Source organism: Pseudopodoces humilis, chromosome 1 (genome assembly GCF_049639895.1).
Source record: "Pseudopodoces humilis isolate 2021_Gansu_Grassland_sample_001 chromosome 1, ASM4963989v1, whole genome shotgun sequence".
In the NCBI taxonomy this organism is placed as follows: domain Eukaryota; kingdom Metazoa; phylum Chordata; class Aves; order Passeriformes; family Paridae; genus Pseudopodoces; species Pseudopodoces humilis.
Genome location: NC_142200.1, coordinates 49,270,863 through 49,286,415, shown reverse-complemented (window position 1 = coordinate 49,286,415; position 15,553 = coordinate 49,270,863). Strand labels below are relative to the sequence as shown.

The 15,553-nt window shown below is 41.4% G+C and overlaps 1 protein-coding gene across 2 annotated transcripts in view; it reads right to left on the bottom strand.

Annotated features, from left to right (window-relative positions):
* Positions 1–15,553, bottom strand: part of LOC148185095 (uncharacterized) — a 35,740-nt gene that overhangs the window by 11,539 nt on the left and 8,648 nt on the right. For both annotated transcript variants that reach the window (XM_088057383.1, XM_088057392.1), the window contains exons 2-4: positions 9,696–10,860; positions 4,428–4,564; positions 1,317–1,474 (exon numbers count right to left, since the gene is read on the bottom strand). In XM_088057383.1, the coding sequence (XP_087913509.1) occupies positions 1,317–1,474; positions 4,428–4,564; positions 9,696–10,775 (1,375 nt within the window). In that variant the 5' untranslated portion in view covers positions 10,776–10,860. The remainder of the gene's footprint in view (positions 1–1,316; positions 1,475–4,427; positions 4,565–9,695; positions 10,861–15,553) is intronic.

Sequence of the window (15,553 nt, the reverse complement as noted above, 5' to 3'; positions counted from 1 at the left end):
AGGCATGTACCAAATACAATCTTATAGGAAATTGCATCATCTGCCTTCTACTTTGTTATCTTCCAGACAAGACTGTTTACACTTAAAGCCTTGAGAAGAAGCCTTTCATGTATGGACAAGTTTGTTGAGGCTGTAATGCTAATAAATAGGGACAATATCAGAGTACTTTCAAAAAAGCACAGCTGTTTTGGGTCAAAATTAGCTTTGAGATGGATGGAACAAAAAGAGAAACAAAGGCCAGAGTCAAACAAGAGGTAATGGATAGTGAAGTGGCTAATTTTACATAGCTGAGGCAAAGAAGCTGTTCATAAGAGGCAACCCCTGTCTAGTTATAACACTGACTACTTAAGAGGTAAAACAAACAGGAGGATAAGAGGGCAGAACTATTATATCAAAGCTGAGAACTGGAGGAGGTTGGAAACAGCATCAACAAAAAGAAAAACAGACTGTTCTGAGAATCATTCTTTGAGGTTTATACATTGTATTACATGCCTTTTTGAGAAGCATTAGTTGAACTATCCTTCCTTTTTGTTTAGTATGAAAATGGCAAGGAAAAATAATCTATATTGATTATTTCTGTTCTCTCAGAACAGAAGCCCAGAACGCATTAGGTTCTGCATTGCAGGCTAAAGCAGGTCCTAAAAGCAGAACTGGGCAAGGAGGAAGAGGAGAGTATCACGCCCTTCTGAAACTGTACTCAGATGCAGGTAAGCAGATCAAAGGTCTGAAACATCTCAAAAACCCATCAGTGCTTTGGGAAATTAGAGCAGAGGACAAGCTCTTCTTACACTTCTGTTTCATCTTCTACAGTTGAAGCAGAACATAGATTTTCTGGTGCTACACACATGCGGAAAAATACTGATTTTTGTCACCTCCCATCCCAGAGGTACTTCTGATTTCATACACACTCCAGTTTAAAGGAGGCTCTGGTATACTCGAGCTGGGGCCAACACTTAATAGGCTTTCAGATTATTAGAATGAAGAGTCTCAGCTAGAGGTGTCACTGAACACTGTACACACCTCAGGCCTGTGAGATTCCAGCTGCAGGGCAGGTTAAGTTAGCCTTGCTATGTGATCTTTACATGAATGTCTGTGCGTCTCACCTGTCCCATATTAGTTCAGACAACCTATTTTAGGCCTAATGCTCTGCAGGAAGCCAGTTGTTGGCTTCTTATTTAACCATTGAGAAAGAGAAGAGATGAGAGAAAAGGCAGGACATCAGTCATGCACAACAGCTTGGGCCAGTGCTTGCAGGAACAGACTGACTCTACAAACTGGTTTATCATGAGTGCTAGAGAATGAGGCTTTGTACTTACCTGCAATTCTGTTAAGCATTTTCTGGTCTTCTTCCAACATTTTCACATACAGCACTTGGTTATTAAACTCGCCAATCCCATGGAATGTCAAATTAAGGTCTTTACCCTGCAAGATGTCTTCCACTTTAGCCTTGCTTTGCTTCAGTGCCAAAGCAGCCCTTAAAAATAATCAATATAAAAATGCTGAAAGTATTATGATTTTTTACATACAGAAACATTGTTTTATTTTTAATAGCAGCCAATATACCTGATTTTGACTATTCTGCAGTGCTATGCAAAGTATCATAGGCACACTGTATTTCATTGCTAACTCTTTTGTAACACTTGGAAGATTTCAAATACACTACATCTTTCACTTCAACCTTAGCTTATATATTAGAAGTGAATTTTGTTAGCAAACATTCAAAATATTAACATTCCAGAAAAGCTACAAGTATATGCCACTGAAGAGTCAAGAGGGATAAAACTGAACTTATATTTGTGTTATGTAGTTTAAAAACTTTATCACTGTAATTTTCAGCTGGTTGACTAATTTTATTCTTAAGCTGTAACAAATTCATTCTCCCACCTGAAGCACAATTAACATTTTTCTCCATTATATCCTCCTATTCCAGGCTAGGTAACAAAATATTGAAATGATGGTTATGTTCTCAGCTCTGCATCCCATGTTAATAAAGATTAGATATGCACCTTGCTGTGCACAGAAATCTCAAAAAAGCAAATTACCCAGACATTAATACTTCAAATTAAAACATTTTTATTAAAGACACAGAAAAAGTATAACAAATTTCTAAATGTAGACACAAGAATTCCAGCACCTTAATACCTGCTGAAGTTTTACACATGCCCTTCTTCCTGGTGTCTCCTGTCAGTCTTCAAACAGAGTTTGACCAGAAGCCTTCTACTAAGACTTCCTACTGCTAACAAACTGCAGCACAACTAAGGACTGAAGGACACCATCCCAAAGGTTACTGGGTCTTCTACAGTCATATTTATCATCACACCTAACACAAGTTTTGACTGCATTCATTCCGCTCTAAAACTTACTCTGTGTAACATCCAAACAGAAACCAGGCAGTAAAATCCACACAGCACAAACTAATGCCCTTTGGAAAGGGTGTTTAATGCATACAGAGGCCACTTCACCCAACATGATAAACAGTCCCCACTACTACTTTGGAGTTATTTCAGGTAAAGAGCAGCTTCTTTCGAAGACTCATCAAGACTCAGCAGATAAAGATATAGCAAGGACAGGACTTGATGGAGATTAAATTCTTTCAGAGGATTTTGATTTTCCCACCTCAAACATTGCTAAACTAGGCCTTCATTTAAGTTAATAATGTCTAAGTGAAGATTAAATACTGCTAAGACAACTTCTCCCATCAACTGGTTTCTATTGGAAGGAACCTTATGTATCATCTAGTTCCAACCTTCCTGCCATAGGTAGGGGAACCTTCCTGTAGACCAGGGTACTCAAAGCCCCATCCAGACTGCTTGAGTACTTCCAGGGATGGGTCATCCACATCTTCTCTCTGTTCAGGGCCTCACTGTAATAAAGCATTTCCCACCAATCTAAACCTGCCTTTTTCCAGCTTGAAACCATTCCCCCTTGTCCTATGTCAACATAAAAAGTTCTGTTCCAGCTTCTGCCCTGAGAAGATGCCTCCCTCACACTGTAAAGGGCTGGGCCAGCTTCATCAGCAGTGCTTTATCACTCAGAAGTGAGAAATAGTTAGGCAGGCTTTCACATGACAGCACAGAGCAGCAGCCACTGAACTACAGCCTCATTTAGAAGACCTGTGGAGGTAGGTAAAGGATACAGGATAAAAAGCATTTGGCAAGACAGATCTGCTTTTCATTAGGTATGTCCATTATTTTTACATTACAGACACACATCCACTCTTAAGTTCATTAACACTACTTAGCTCCACTCACCTCCCTAACCAATTGATTCCCATTTTGATTGCTGCTCTCAACTAACTTCCTATCCTCTTGGACATCAGCCTGCCCAGTCAGCAGCACTGGCACAGCATTTTATTACTGAATTGCTGTACACTGCCTTCTGCACCTCTCCTTAGCCCATATAACACCCCTATTTTTTCCTCCTCAGACCCTCCAAAAAAGACCCTGGAATGAAAAATAAGGCAGGTGATTTTAAAATAAGAGACATACAAGCCTGTCACATGCATCTTAATCATGCTTAACTGGTGCTGCCTGTATGGGCAGAAGAGGCTTTTTCTAGTCATGTTGGGTTTTTTGACACCTTTCTGCTAGGCATTCTGCTTTACACCCAAGCAGATCCTGTGTGACACTCATATGATGTTGAGGCCTGTTTTTCATTCCCGTGCTGATACGTGCCAGGGCTCCTGCAGAAAGGGCTGTTCTCACCAGGTTCCCACCTCTACCACATGATGCCTTCCCAGGCATGTAAGGGCCTTTCCTTTCTGCCTCCTTATGTCAAGGAGTTCCAGGTTTCCCAGTGTGGTGCAGTAAGATAAGGCTTAGAGAAAAAACTGCAGCAGACTGGCATTATTTTCTGGACCTATCAATTCTAGCCTTCTTGACCACAGGGTAGCTTTCCTTAGTCATCTGTCAATAGCTCCATCTTAATACAAAGCACCCCAGCAGCAGCCCTCAGCTTGAATTCAACAGGAGAGCAGCTTGAGAAGGAGCTAGGCAGATTTTTTTTTTGTTTGTTTTGTTTTCTTCTGAATGCAATACATCTTAACAGCTAACATCTTCCAGCTGATAAAAGTATGGCTGATCTGAAAAGCTGTGGTTTCTCAAAAGACAGCAGCTCAGGGAACCTTATATCTGCTGAGCTAATTTGTGGTAGCAACACAGTAAGAAAGCAGTAATACTATTTACAGCCAAACTACTTTTCCTCTTCACCCTATGGCAGATAAGAAAATTTCAATCTCTGATGCATCACAGATAGCTTTTGTAAAGATCTTTCCCCACAGGTACTGAAAGCAAGCCAGAAACTGATAAAAAAAAAGTTTAAGAGAAATTGTGTGTAGGCTCTAATAAAACATAATGATTCACAATAGCAGCAGTAAGGCTACCACATACAGAAAAATTAGCTGCTCTTGAACTTGGCAGCATTCTTACTTTTTCACTTCTTCTTCTGTTCCCAGATGAGCTACTATTATAGTAAGGTGCATAGTTTGAACAGGAAGAAGAGCTCTTGACAGGTCAGGTTCTTTAGAGAATATGAGTTCTTGAACATCTTCAATTCTGTCCAAAATCTGCGGTGGAGTAAACAGGAAACAAATTTTCATTTTGGAATGCCTACACATTCAAAAAATTCAAAATGTTGACACTTTACACACCCCAAAACGCAACTCAATGCTTAAGCCAGGAATCCACAAAGCCACCTTCCTCTCCTCCTCACCCACCCCAGTTTTATCATATAGTAACTTTCAGTTTCATACTTATTTTTTCAGGAATTGATTTATCTGTTTTCCTTTTTTAAAGCCTACAGGCTAAATTCATAGCTCTCCTATGAGACAGAAGCCCTAGATCTTAAAGTAGGTGTGAATCTGACCCTAATCATATTAGATTAAAGCTCACAGCACTGTGTAAATATTAATGGGATCTTCATGCAGTTGTCAGTTGTTAATAGACTGTGGAAATTGAATAGCATTTCCATAATTAATCTTACACCATTTTCTGATTACAAGTTTGATCACAGATTAAACTGATATCTCTTCCTAAAAGGAAAATGTAGCAGCAAACAAAGTAGATCGACTGAATAAACACACTGTTTTCTGAGCTAGTGTTTCCCAGAACTGTGTGGTCAGTTTCTGGCTCTTGTGGATCTGTGTCTTTACACAATTGACTCCAAAGATTTTTATTTTTTTTCAATATGTGCTGTTAAGGTTTATAAGCCAGTCATGGGAACAGGCAGGAGAGAGAAGAATTCATTCACACAGGTACTAAGTACCTGGTGGAAGCCCTAGTTACAGAGAAATCATTTATAGATTTTCAGATTATTTCACTGAGAAAAACTCTGCCTTACATGCCTAGGTGTTCACACATGTTAGAGCTCCCCTTTATTCTTACACAGATCGAAACAGCTGGGTCAATATACTTTTGTTTTGCAATCTTTGTCCATTAAGCCCAGCCATCATTGTGCAGCCCAGTAAATAGTCCCACAACCTGCACATCAGAAGAGATTAGCATAACAAGTTCCCAATAAACATGAGGATAAAAGCCACACACAGTTAAAATAACCATTTGAAGATACAAACTCCCCGAATTCACCAGCCCTTATGGTATGTTTGTCACCATGAAAAACACATCACTGACTCTTATATTAAGTTAATTCCTACTGCAACTGAAGCACAATTTATTGCAGCCTGCTATTTACAGCATGTGTTTAGATTGTGAAAACATTGAGCAGGAATAAAGCCATCAAGTTGTCCGACCACACAAGCTACAACCTTTGCTTCAACAGACTAGGCTAAGTATTAACAGTAATTCTACAAAAGAGCCTCCTGTTGTTCTCCCTTAGCCAGTCTTTCCAAAAACATCCTTCAAATAAAGATCCTTTTGCATTTCAGTTTGAGGCTTAGACATCTGGGAAACTGAGCTTGACTGAAATTCTCTCACACAGAAATTTAACTATCACAGAGCAGTGTTAAGGTAGTTTCTTACCTCTTCCTCTTATCTTCACACATGATTCTTCACAACTTCCTGGTCCTACTCCCATGGGAGCAGCCTACCCTATCACTACCCTTTATTTTTTTTTTGGTGCATCAGTCTTTAGCACTTTTCTGTCAATGCTCTGTAATTGATGGGATAGCTGGGGCCTGAGAAGTGAAGGGCAAGAAGGAAGCGCTTAAAATGGAGTACTAAAAGCCTGAGACCATAACATTCTTAGATTCAATTGAGCGCAAGCCTGGTGTCCAGCCTCCAGGAGCCCTGCTTTGACACGAAGGAAAAAGGGCAGTGCACCCACCAGGACTGGAACAGGGCTTTTCCTTTGTCCTCTTGAAAGGCTGAAAAATGTTGACAGCCCTAGGCCCTGACATCTGGAGAGCTCTCTTAAATAATTAAGGCAAAATAATTATTCCCAAAACACTAACAACATCTTTAAAACCCTTCTGTAGTAGACAATATCTACAGAGTAGCAGACAACTGAATTGCATGGTCAGTGAGGTCAAGAATCTCTGCTTTAGAGGTAAAAGCATCTAAATTTCAAAATACTACTATATGTGCACATACATGTGTGTATATACACACAAATTTGGCCACAAGGTTGAGGGAGGTGATTCCAGCCTTCCACTCCATTTGGTGAGACCCCACCTGTAGTGCTGCATCAAGCTCTGGGTGCTGCCCATCAAACTCTGGGGTCCCCAGCACAGAAAAGACATGGACTTGATGGGATGAGCCATGGGGAGATACACCAAGATTTCTAGGAGGGATGGAGCACCTCTTCTGTGAGGAAAGGCTGAGACAACTCTGTTTGTTCAGCCTGGAAAATAAAGGGCTTCAGAGTAATCTGATTGCTGCCTTTCAGGACCTGAAGCGAGACTACAAGGAAGATGGAGAGGCACTTACAAGAACATAGAGTGACAGTACAAAGAAAAAGTGTATTCAAATTGGAAGAGAGTAAGTTTAGGTTAGATATTAGGGAAGAATTACTGATTGTGAGGGTGGTGAAGTGCTGGAGCAGATTGCCCAGAGGTTGTGGATGCCCTACTCCTGGAAGTATTCACAGCCAGGCTGAATGGAGCTCTGAGAAACTTGGTCTAGTGGAAGCTGTCTTTGCCTATGGCAGAGGGGTTGGAACTAGCTGACTTTTAAGATCCCTTTGAACTCAAACCATTCTGTGATTTCTTTACTCACGCTCTTTACATATACCTGCCAACCTCATAGCACTGCATTCTTCAGTGTTTCTTTCAAGGCATCACACAGGACTGCCTCAGGTCACTGCCACCCTTAAGGGTATTACTTAAAAGGAACACAAATTAGGAATGTTGTGGGCAGAGCATCCAACCAGGAATGTCAGAGCTGCCAGATTACCAGAGCTGGTGTGATTGCAGGGCAACCTGTAAGACCAGAATTGAGAGAAAAGAAAAAAGAGGGGAAATATATTCATTGGGCAGCACAGGATGTGGTCTCAGGCTATATATTAAGACACTCAAATATCATTAAAATAGCTGAATAAGTTAAGCATTCATGACCCTTCAAGCTGTTCCATGATCTCATTCCTCAGATGGCAGGAAACTTTCCAGTTTCCAGCTTAGATTTATTCTTCGCCCACTTCATACCCATTTGTTCATTTGCCAGCATTGTCTTCAGCTTACAAAGTTATTTTCCCTTCCTGGCATTTATCTTCCTGATGTGCTCTGCACTTTTGTTCACCTCTCAAAAGCCAGTCATATGTAGGAATCACTAAAGTTATATGAGGCCATCCTCCGGATAACCTTCAAAGATCATTCTGCTGAGCACAAAGCCAGAGCAAATAATTGCCTACCAAGAGGAAGGCACCTTTGACGCCTCCCTCTAACACATGCATAAGTGTTTTTACACTTAGGTAAAAACAAAAACCTAGAAGCCTGCCAAAGCAAGCTACTGTACCACAACTTCTTGTCACACTGGAGAAAAAAAAAAACTTCTGTACAACAGATACATCAATCCTACTTAACTATTGCCTTTCAGCAGCATGCCAGACACTGAATGCTCAAGCTAGGGGAAAAAAGGAATCAAGTTATATATTGCAACAAGCAATATCTGTTTGGTTCATTGGAAAATGCACCATAAACTAGCAGAAGCTGATAGTAGAATGTTATATTTTCACTCTGTTCATGCAAGTTAATATTCAGGTTTTTCCTTTTACATTTTCTTTATAGGAAAAGATACCAAGATACATATATATAATATAAATATTAATAATTTACAAAATTTATGTACTGTTTCTCTGTTCTGCCCATGCTAGTTGGACACAGTTTCTGATTCAAATTAAGACTTTCTCCTGCCTGTCTCTGCCAGGTAGAATTGTCTGCTCATTGTCTTGGCATCTCAAGGCTTTCCTTTCTCTTCATAATATATTTGAGTGCATAGTCATCTGCTGCCCCTACATAAAGGGCATGGGGCATGTCCCACCTCACAGCGCTGCTGTTCCACAACGCTGGAACAGAATCCCATTTAAGGTGACTTGGGATAACAACAGATACTGGGACAAAGTGAGAGCTCTGCCTGCTTTTTCATACCTTGAGCAGCTGCAAACAAAACATTGCCATCAGCAGGTCACAGCTGTCTGTGAGAGGTTAAAGATTAAAAAAAAAATCCATAAAGGCACTGACAGTACTGCTTTGGAAATAAGACATTCCATAGTCTTTCAGAAATCTTTGCATGAGCTTCAAAATTCACAGCAGCAAAATGGGAATAAGAAGTTCAAGGTAAGCCAGTATCTTCCCAATTTCTTTGCAAATACAAAGTTGTGTAGAAGTTATGTAAGGCTCATTTGAAGCCCTTAACTAGTAAATAAAGGGTGAAATCTGTCTCTCCAGCTACTGTATCATTTTTGGAATTTACTTCTATGGATCATAAGACAGGGCCTGTAGCAGCCAAACCCTGAAAGACTTTATGGGATATTTCAGAAGCAGCACTTATTGTTGTGGTAACTGGAATGCTTTAGATCCCCCACAAAGCCTCTAGAAAAGAATGTCTGTTTGTATTTCCACTGTTTGCTGCACTTTGGTTTAACATTATGGAAGTTAAATGATCTGTTGCTTTTTCTAACACTGCTTAAACATGAGAGTCACAGAATATAGCACACCTTGAAGTATGAGCATATAGACTGCACATATGGGTTCTTGAAATTAACCATCTCTCTAGGATCTCAGGGCAACTTTATTGGCTAAAAGATGAAGAAAAAACAGATCAATTCTCTATAACCTTCTGCAAAGGAGAAGGAAATTCTCATTCTCCATTGTGAACTTCAGTGGAAAAGGAGATGAACAAACAAATCAATATCCTTGTGCTGAATACAGCCCTAAGAAAATGTAGGGTGGTACAACACAAAATGATCAAAGCCAGTCTTGTATTCGAAAAATATTACAGAATAGGAGATACTAGTGATGAGAGACACCTCCTTAGACCATATAGAAAGGGCAGTGGCAATCATGGAAGTGATTAATTTCTTTCCTAGCAGTAGCTGAAACATGAATATGTATAAACACAGCTCTAGCCACAAAAACAAAGCACAGTACCTAAGGACTGCTATGAGGAAGTTAGCTCCATCCCAGACACAACAAACCATTTGGGGTAAGCAGGCAGAATTTGATCACTCTTGGCTTGTTACAATCCTTGCCATCAAGATAAGAAATTAACCCTAAGGTTTTTAGTAGAACAGCTACTTCAAAGTACCTTATCATCTGTTACTGGAATAGCAACAAAATAATTTGGAGCCTGTCTTGGACGTTTCTTAGGCAGTTCTTGTCCTAGGTATTCCTTCTGGTCTTCTTCAATCCCTCTGGGATTTTCTTGGATATTACCTTGCTTCTGTCTCATCTCTGTACTTCTTTGGTCTTCCTTTTGCAGAGGCAGGTCTGCTTTTAGCTGCTCCTGCTCTTGGTTCTGGTGCTGCAGCTGTTCCTCTGTCACCATCCCATTCAGGTCTGCTTTAGCTCCAGCCTGCATGTCATGCGGTTCCACCACTTCTGTTCTTTCCTCTTGGCTCTGGTCTGGTTGGGCTTTTTCCACTTTTCCTCCTTGATCCTGTTTTTGGCTCAGAACCCCCTGTGGCACCAGTTCCACCACAGCAAGCTCTCTCTCACCTTCAGATCTTCTCTCTCCCTGATTTTTCTGGGGGGCCCACTGTTCTCCATTATCCAGCACTCCCTCACCTTGGTTCTGGAAGCAGGTCATCTCTTCTGGGTCACAGCCCAACTGCAGCTGCACCGTGACCTTGATGCCAGCAGAGCCTTGTCCCTGCTCCTGGGGCTGCAGCTGCACAGTAATTTGTGGTAGAGATGGCCCTGGACCCCCCTGCTGTAACTGCACCTGCACAGTCACTGATGGGGCCTCCCATCTCAGGCTTGGCCTCTGGGGCTGCACCTGCACAGTCACCTCTGGGGAGTCCCACCCCTGGCTCATGTTCTGGGGCTGCACCTTGACAGTCACTTTTGGGAGCTCCCAGCCTGGGTCTGCTGGTTGTGCTCCCATGTTTGGGGCCATGCCTCCTTGGACTGGCTGGCTCTGTGGGTGCACATGGATATCATTCCTTCCCTGTGGCTCTTGAGCAGTGGGCAGTGGCTGTGCTGCTGAGGGATAGTCTCCTTGTTCCAGCTGTACTGGTGAGCAGAGTTGCTGAGCTCCTTCTGGGCTTTCATCCACCTGAATGTGTTCCTGGACCACCTCTTGAGGCTGAGCTCCATCTGGATTTCCATCTACCTGAACCACCTCTTGATCCCGACTCCCACGCAACTCCTGTTTTATCACCATCATCCTGTAACACCAAAGCTTTCTTCTTCTAGGCTGGGGATTCTCCAAGATACTCCTCTTTGGGGCTTGAGGTACTTTTTAAAAGGAACTAGGGGGAAAAAAGAGAAAAAAGCCTAACAGTTATCAAAAATATTTCTTGCAATAGTTCAGTCTGGGTTCAGCTCTGCAGTTAGACTCAGTACAAGGGAGCTTCAACCCAGTCATCAAACAGCTCAGGCTAAAAACCTCTGGAGAGCCTGGCTGAAGATTGAACTGTAGCTTCTAGTCACTATACTGTGCTCTTAACTTCTGCTCTTGCCCTGATTAGGTCTCCCATGCTTTAAAGCATGAGTACACCATTTCACAGCGTGCAGCACCACAGAGACAGAGGCCTTATCAAGGGACTGCAGGTGTGTTGCCTAGAGGTAGTTACTCACAGAGACTGAGAATAACCTGAGCCAGACTCAGAAGCTGAACACATACAGAAACAAGATTGCCTGTGAACCTCTGGTCTGTAACTGCAGCACATCATCTAATCAGACCTGCACACACTACTTTTCTTCTTTCCTAAGTATATATTACAGTTTTTTCTACAGCCAACTCCTGCCACATCTTCATTTGTCTTAACATCTCCCATTCACCCTCTCATTCCCTTTTCCTCTTCAATAAAATTGCAGGGGGAGATGCTTTTCCTATCCATGCCACTTTGATGCAAGCAGTGAAGGCACTGAAAGAGAAAAGGGATTTTCTTTTTTCCCCTCCTCAATTCAGAGGTTAATTCCACAGAATCACAAAAAAACAAGAACATTTTGTAGTTGGTCAATGCAGCTCAATTGCACTCAACAGAAACAGCACTTTTTGGAGAGGATGTCTAAGCAAATTTACAGACCAAACAGGATTCATCTGTATGAGAAAAAATATTTCACACCCCAGTTTATGACTGGCCTTGACTAAGTCCTTCCAAGTCATGGCAATATTGAGGGCTTTTTCCCCCAAAGCTATAAGAGGTAGGCAGATATTTTTTATAAATCTTCTCTCCAAGACAACCAAAATGTTTGTTCAAATTTTGCAGGAAAACTAGATCCCTTCCCACCCCCACAAAGCCCACAACCATGAAAAAAGTAAAAATTAAATAGAAAAAGTGTAAAAAAATTGACACACAACCTACATGTTTTAATATTGGGCAATCCAAGAAAGTTAGTACAGCATCTTATTAAAAAAACCCAACAAAACAAAAACAAACAAAAAAACAACAAATGCAAATTATTTTTGTAGTGGGATAAAGATGAAAAGCTTAAGAAACTCATGTTGAATTCATATGAAGGTTATTATATGCTCTCTCCAGAATTCAGATGTTGGTACTTTGTTCCATATAATGGTCTAGTTTTTGAAAGGATATTCAAATGCTTGCATATATTTCACATGCAATTTCACCAATCAGATAGCTACATTACTTATATTCTATTTTGCTTTAAGATTTTTGTTGACTATTTCAAATCTAAAGATTTAAAGAAACTACTAAAGGTTTTTGAAATGCAAGAGGCCAAGTGCTTATGGAAGTAGACCAATCTTATCTCTCTGGAGGCAAAGCACTGTGGTCATAAACTAGCTATAAAATCAGCTACTACCCATGCTATTTGGGTCTGAACTCCTGAAGACCATTTTGCCCTCTGGAAGAGTGTTTAATCAGGGATATGAAGAATCCCTGATCAGCTCAATGTTCCTTAATAGAGGTACAATCTAACATAGAACTTCATCCTGAAACAGCACAAAACTTCCAAATATCTCTGACATCAGCTCTAACAAAAACAGGCTCCGCCCTTACTTTCATGTCTTCAGTGTCCAAGTGAGGAAGTAGAAGGAAAGAACAATGTGGAAGTCTCCCAGAGAACCCCTTTCAACCATGTAACTGCTGTAAAACACACCTTGATTTTCTTAAGTACTTGTAATAGCACAGCAGCTCCTGAGACACCATTACACTCCCCTGCCTTCCTGACAGTCAAGGTACTTGAGAAAGCAAGCCATTTTTCTCTTTCAGAAGTCATTTAATTAAGCTTCAAACCACTGCAAGCCTTGGTAAGTACCTATAACAATAGTTCAGTCAGCTCCAGAGAATGCAGCATCTAAATTATTTGTAAACAAGTAGGTGAGTCAGAAAGTTTCATGTGCCTAGAGTGACAGGATTCATGCCACTGAAACATCATAAACCCCGCTGTAATATTTGTCTTACTAGCAGCGTGTAGCTGAAACATAACAGAAGTTTAAAAAAAAAACCCTCTCTTGCACTCAGCCTAAACTGCTCTGTGAAAAATCATTAAAACAGGTAACAATTTGTAACAAGTTGCCCTGGTGGTGGACATTTGTTGTTGGCTTTGTTAGGCATCCCCCCCAAAGTACCATTGAAAACCATACTGTCTCTCTTGCATTTGTGCCTGCACAGTAACCTTCAGTAGGGATTCCACAGACTGCCATCAACCTAGCAAAGACAATGCAAAAGCTGAGGTTGAGAATAGAAGAATCACACAGAAAGAACACCAGTGCCCTTGACAAGATAATTGACTGTTTTTATGGTTTTCAATACATACCATCAAGGGAGCCTCATCAATTTCACACAGTTCTTTCCCTACACTATTTTGCTTTAAACCTGTATTGCTTCATTTGTGCACGTCTCCCACAAAACTTTCATTAGATAATCCCGCCACCTACAAAGAGCTAGAGAGGCAGCTGTTACCCAGCCATCCCTACACTATTTGCAAGTCCTTGTGGCCCTTGCGTGGCTGTCATCAAATTGATAATTAAGAGCTTGGATTTTTTTATTCCTCAACTTAGTACACCCTAAACTCAGAGGTTAACGAGGTGGCAGCATCTTGGTCTTTGAAACACCTCAGCACCTGTATGAAATAAAAAGTCTCTGGAAATCCTGAGTGCTAGAAGCATCCCAGAGAGCCCCAGGCTTTTGCCAAGTCTTCCCTCCAACTGCTATTCAGAGCCCTGCCATGTCATTTAGCCCAGGTGACAGCATCAAATACTCATCCACCCACAGCAAGGTCCAGTGCAAGTTGGGCAGCCAAGGGCTGAAGACTGCAGTCTATACAAATAAGAAACATTCCTGCCCCTGTAGCTCAGAAATATGCTCTTAGGAGGTTCTGAAAAAGGCAAGAAGACCACCCACCTGCATCCAAAACATCCACAAAAAAAGCTCTTGCTTCAAATAAATAGTTTGTTCCATTTTCAGCCTTTTGACAGGCAGAACTAATGCAGACCCTTTTACCCCAGCCAGCAGCTCTGAAACAACACACAAGCTCCAAAGGCAAGCTCCCCCCATCCTCAGTCCCATGCCAAAGGCTGGAAACAGATAGTAACTCTGCCTTAACCTTGATCAAAAATGTCCAGGAACATGCAAGAAAGAAAGCTGACCTGTGCCCTGAAGATGTAGGCAGCATTTTTCCCAAGGACCTGTCTTTGCTGCTTCAGACCTCAGTCTGATACTCCTCACCTCCTCAATCTCAGAAGCATCAAATGCCCAATGTGGATGGCAATAGAAAATTCAACTCTGCTGCTCTCAAATTTAAGAATAGTGCAAAGCAATTCCCTTTTGCCCAGCTGGCTGCACTGCCAGTATTAAGCTCCCATACCACAGAGAAACCCTGGAAGCCAGGCAATATTCACTTCTCCCCGGAAATAGATTTTGTGCTCCAAAGAAATGCAGCAGGGAACCGCTGACTGGCTAGCATTGCCTCAGTGTCACTGAAGGATGATGTTGAAGTCTGCTTACATCCACTCTGATGCATGCAAAACAGCCTCTCTGCACAGAAAATAAGCCATGAGAAGAGTTTTTACACAGTTCTGCTTCATCAGATAGGTCAGAAACTCCTCAGCTGTGACAGTGACATGCAAGTTTGCTGCCATTGATCTGGGAAGCCCAAAAAGGTCTATTTATGGGCCTTGCTTTCTGCAAAAGTCTCTCCCTTGTCACTCAGTTGCTGGAGAGCATGACGCAGCCACAGCTCAGTAGCTGAAGGGCAGATCTGCATCTCAGGTCTAGAGAGAATGCTTAAAATGAAGGAGATAAAGGGAAGATTTACCAACTCCTGGTCAAGTATAGACACACATCTACTATAATAATTCACTTCTTGTGTTTTGCCCAAGATCTGAATGACTTCCTGGGCCTTTGGAACTCTCCCTGTTCCTCTTCCTGATCAAGCTAGCAATTTACTAAAGTAACCTCATGTACATGAAGCAAAAGGCACTTGAAGCAAACAACCTTTACTGCAGCACCCAGGTCTTTTCTCTAAGCAATACTGCCCTCTGGCAACCCATGCCTAAAACATCCACCTCATCCTGCCATGCTAGAAGGCTGTAATCATACAGGTCACTTTCCTCAGTCTTATGATATATTTGCATGGGTACCAGGCCTTATTCCTCCTCTCCTGTCCCCCCAAAATAACTGCATGCTTTGCAGACTGGACATCTCGGATACCGGTTCTTCCTGCTAAGATGCCTTTTCAGCATTCAGCTATCACAATGTTAGAGGAGAAGAAGAAACATGTCAAGGAACCTGCCACAAAAACTCTTAGAAACAGCATTTGTATATAAAGTTTCATCCTTTAAGCCATCACAGTATGCCAAAATCTCTTTTCATTTTATTCCCTATCAAAACTAAATTAAGTTAGATCAAGAGAAAACACATAGAAATTGTTGGGGCCAAGTTTCTCCCTTTTACCAGTTTATTGTACCTTCATAAGTGGGAAATTTTGTTGCAGTTGATGAGAAATGGTAACAAGAAGAGAGGAAACAAGTTT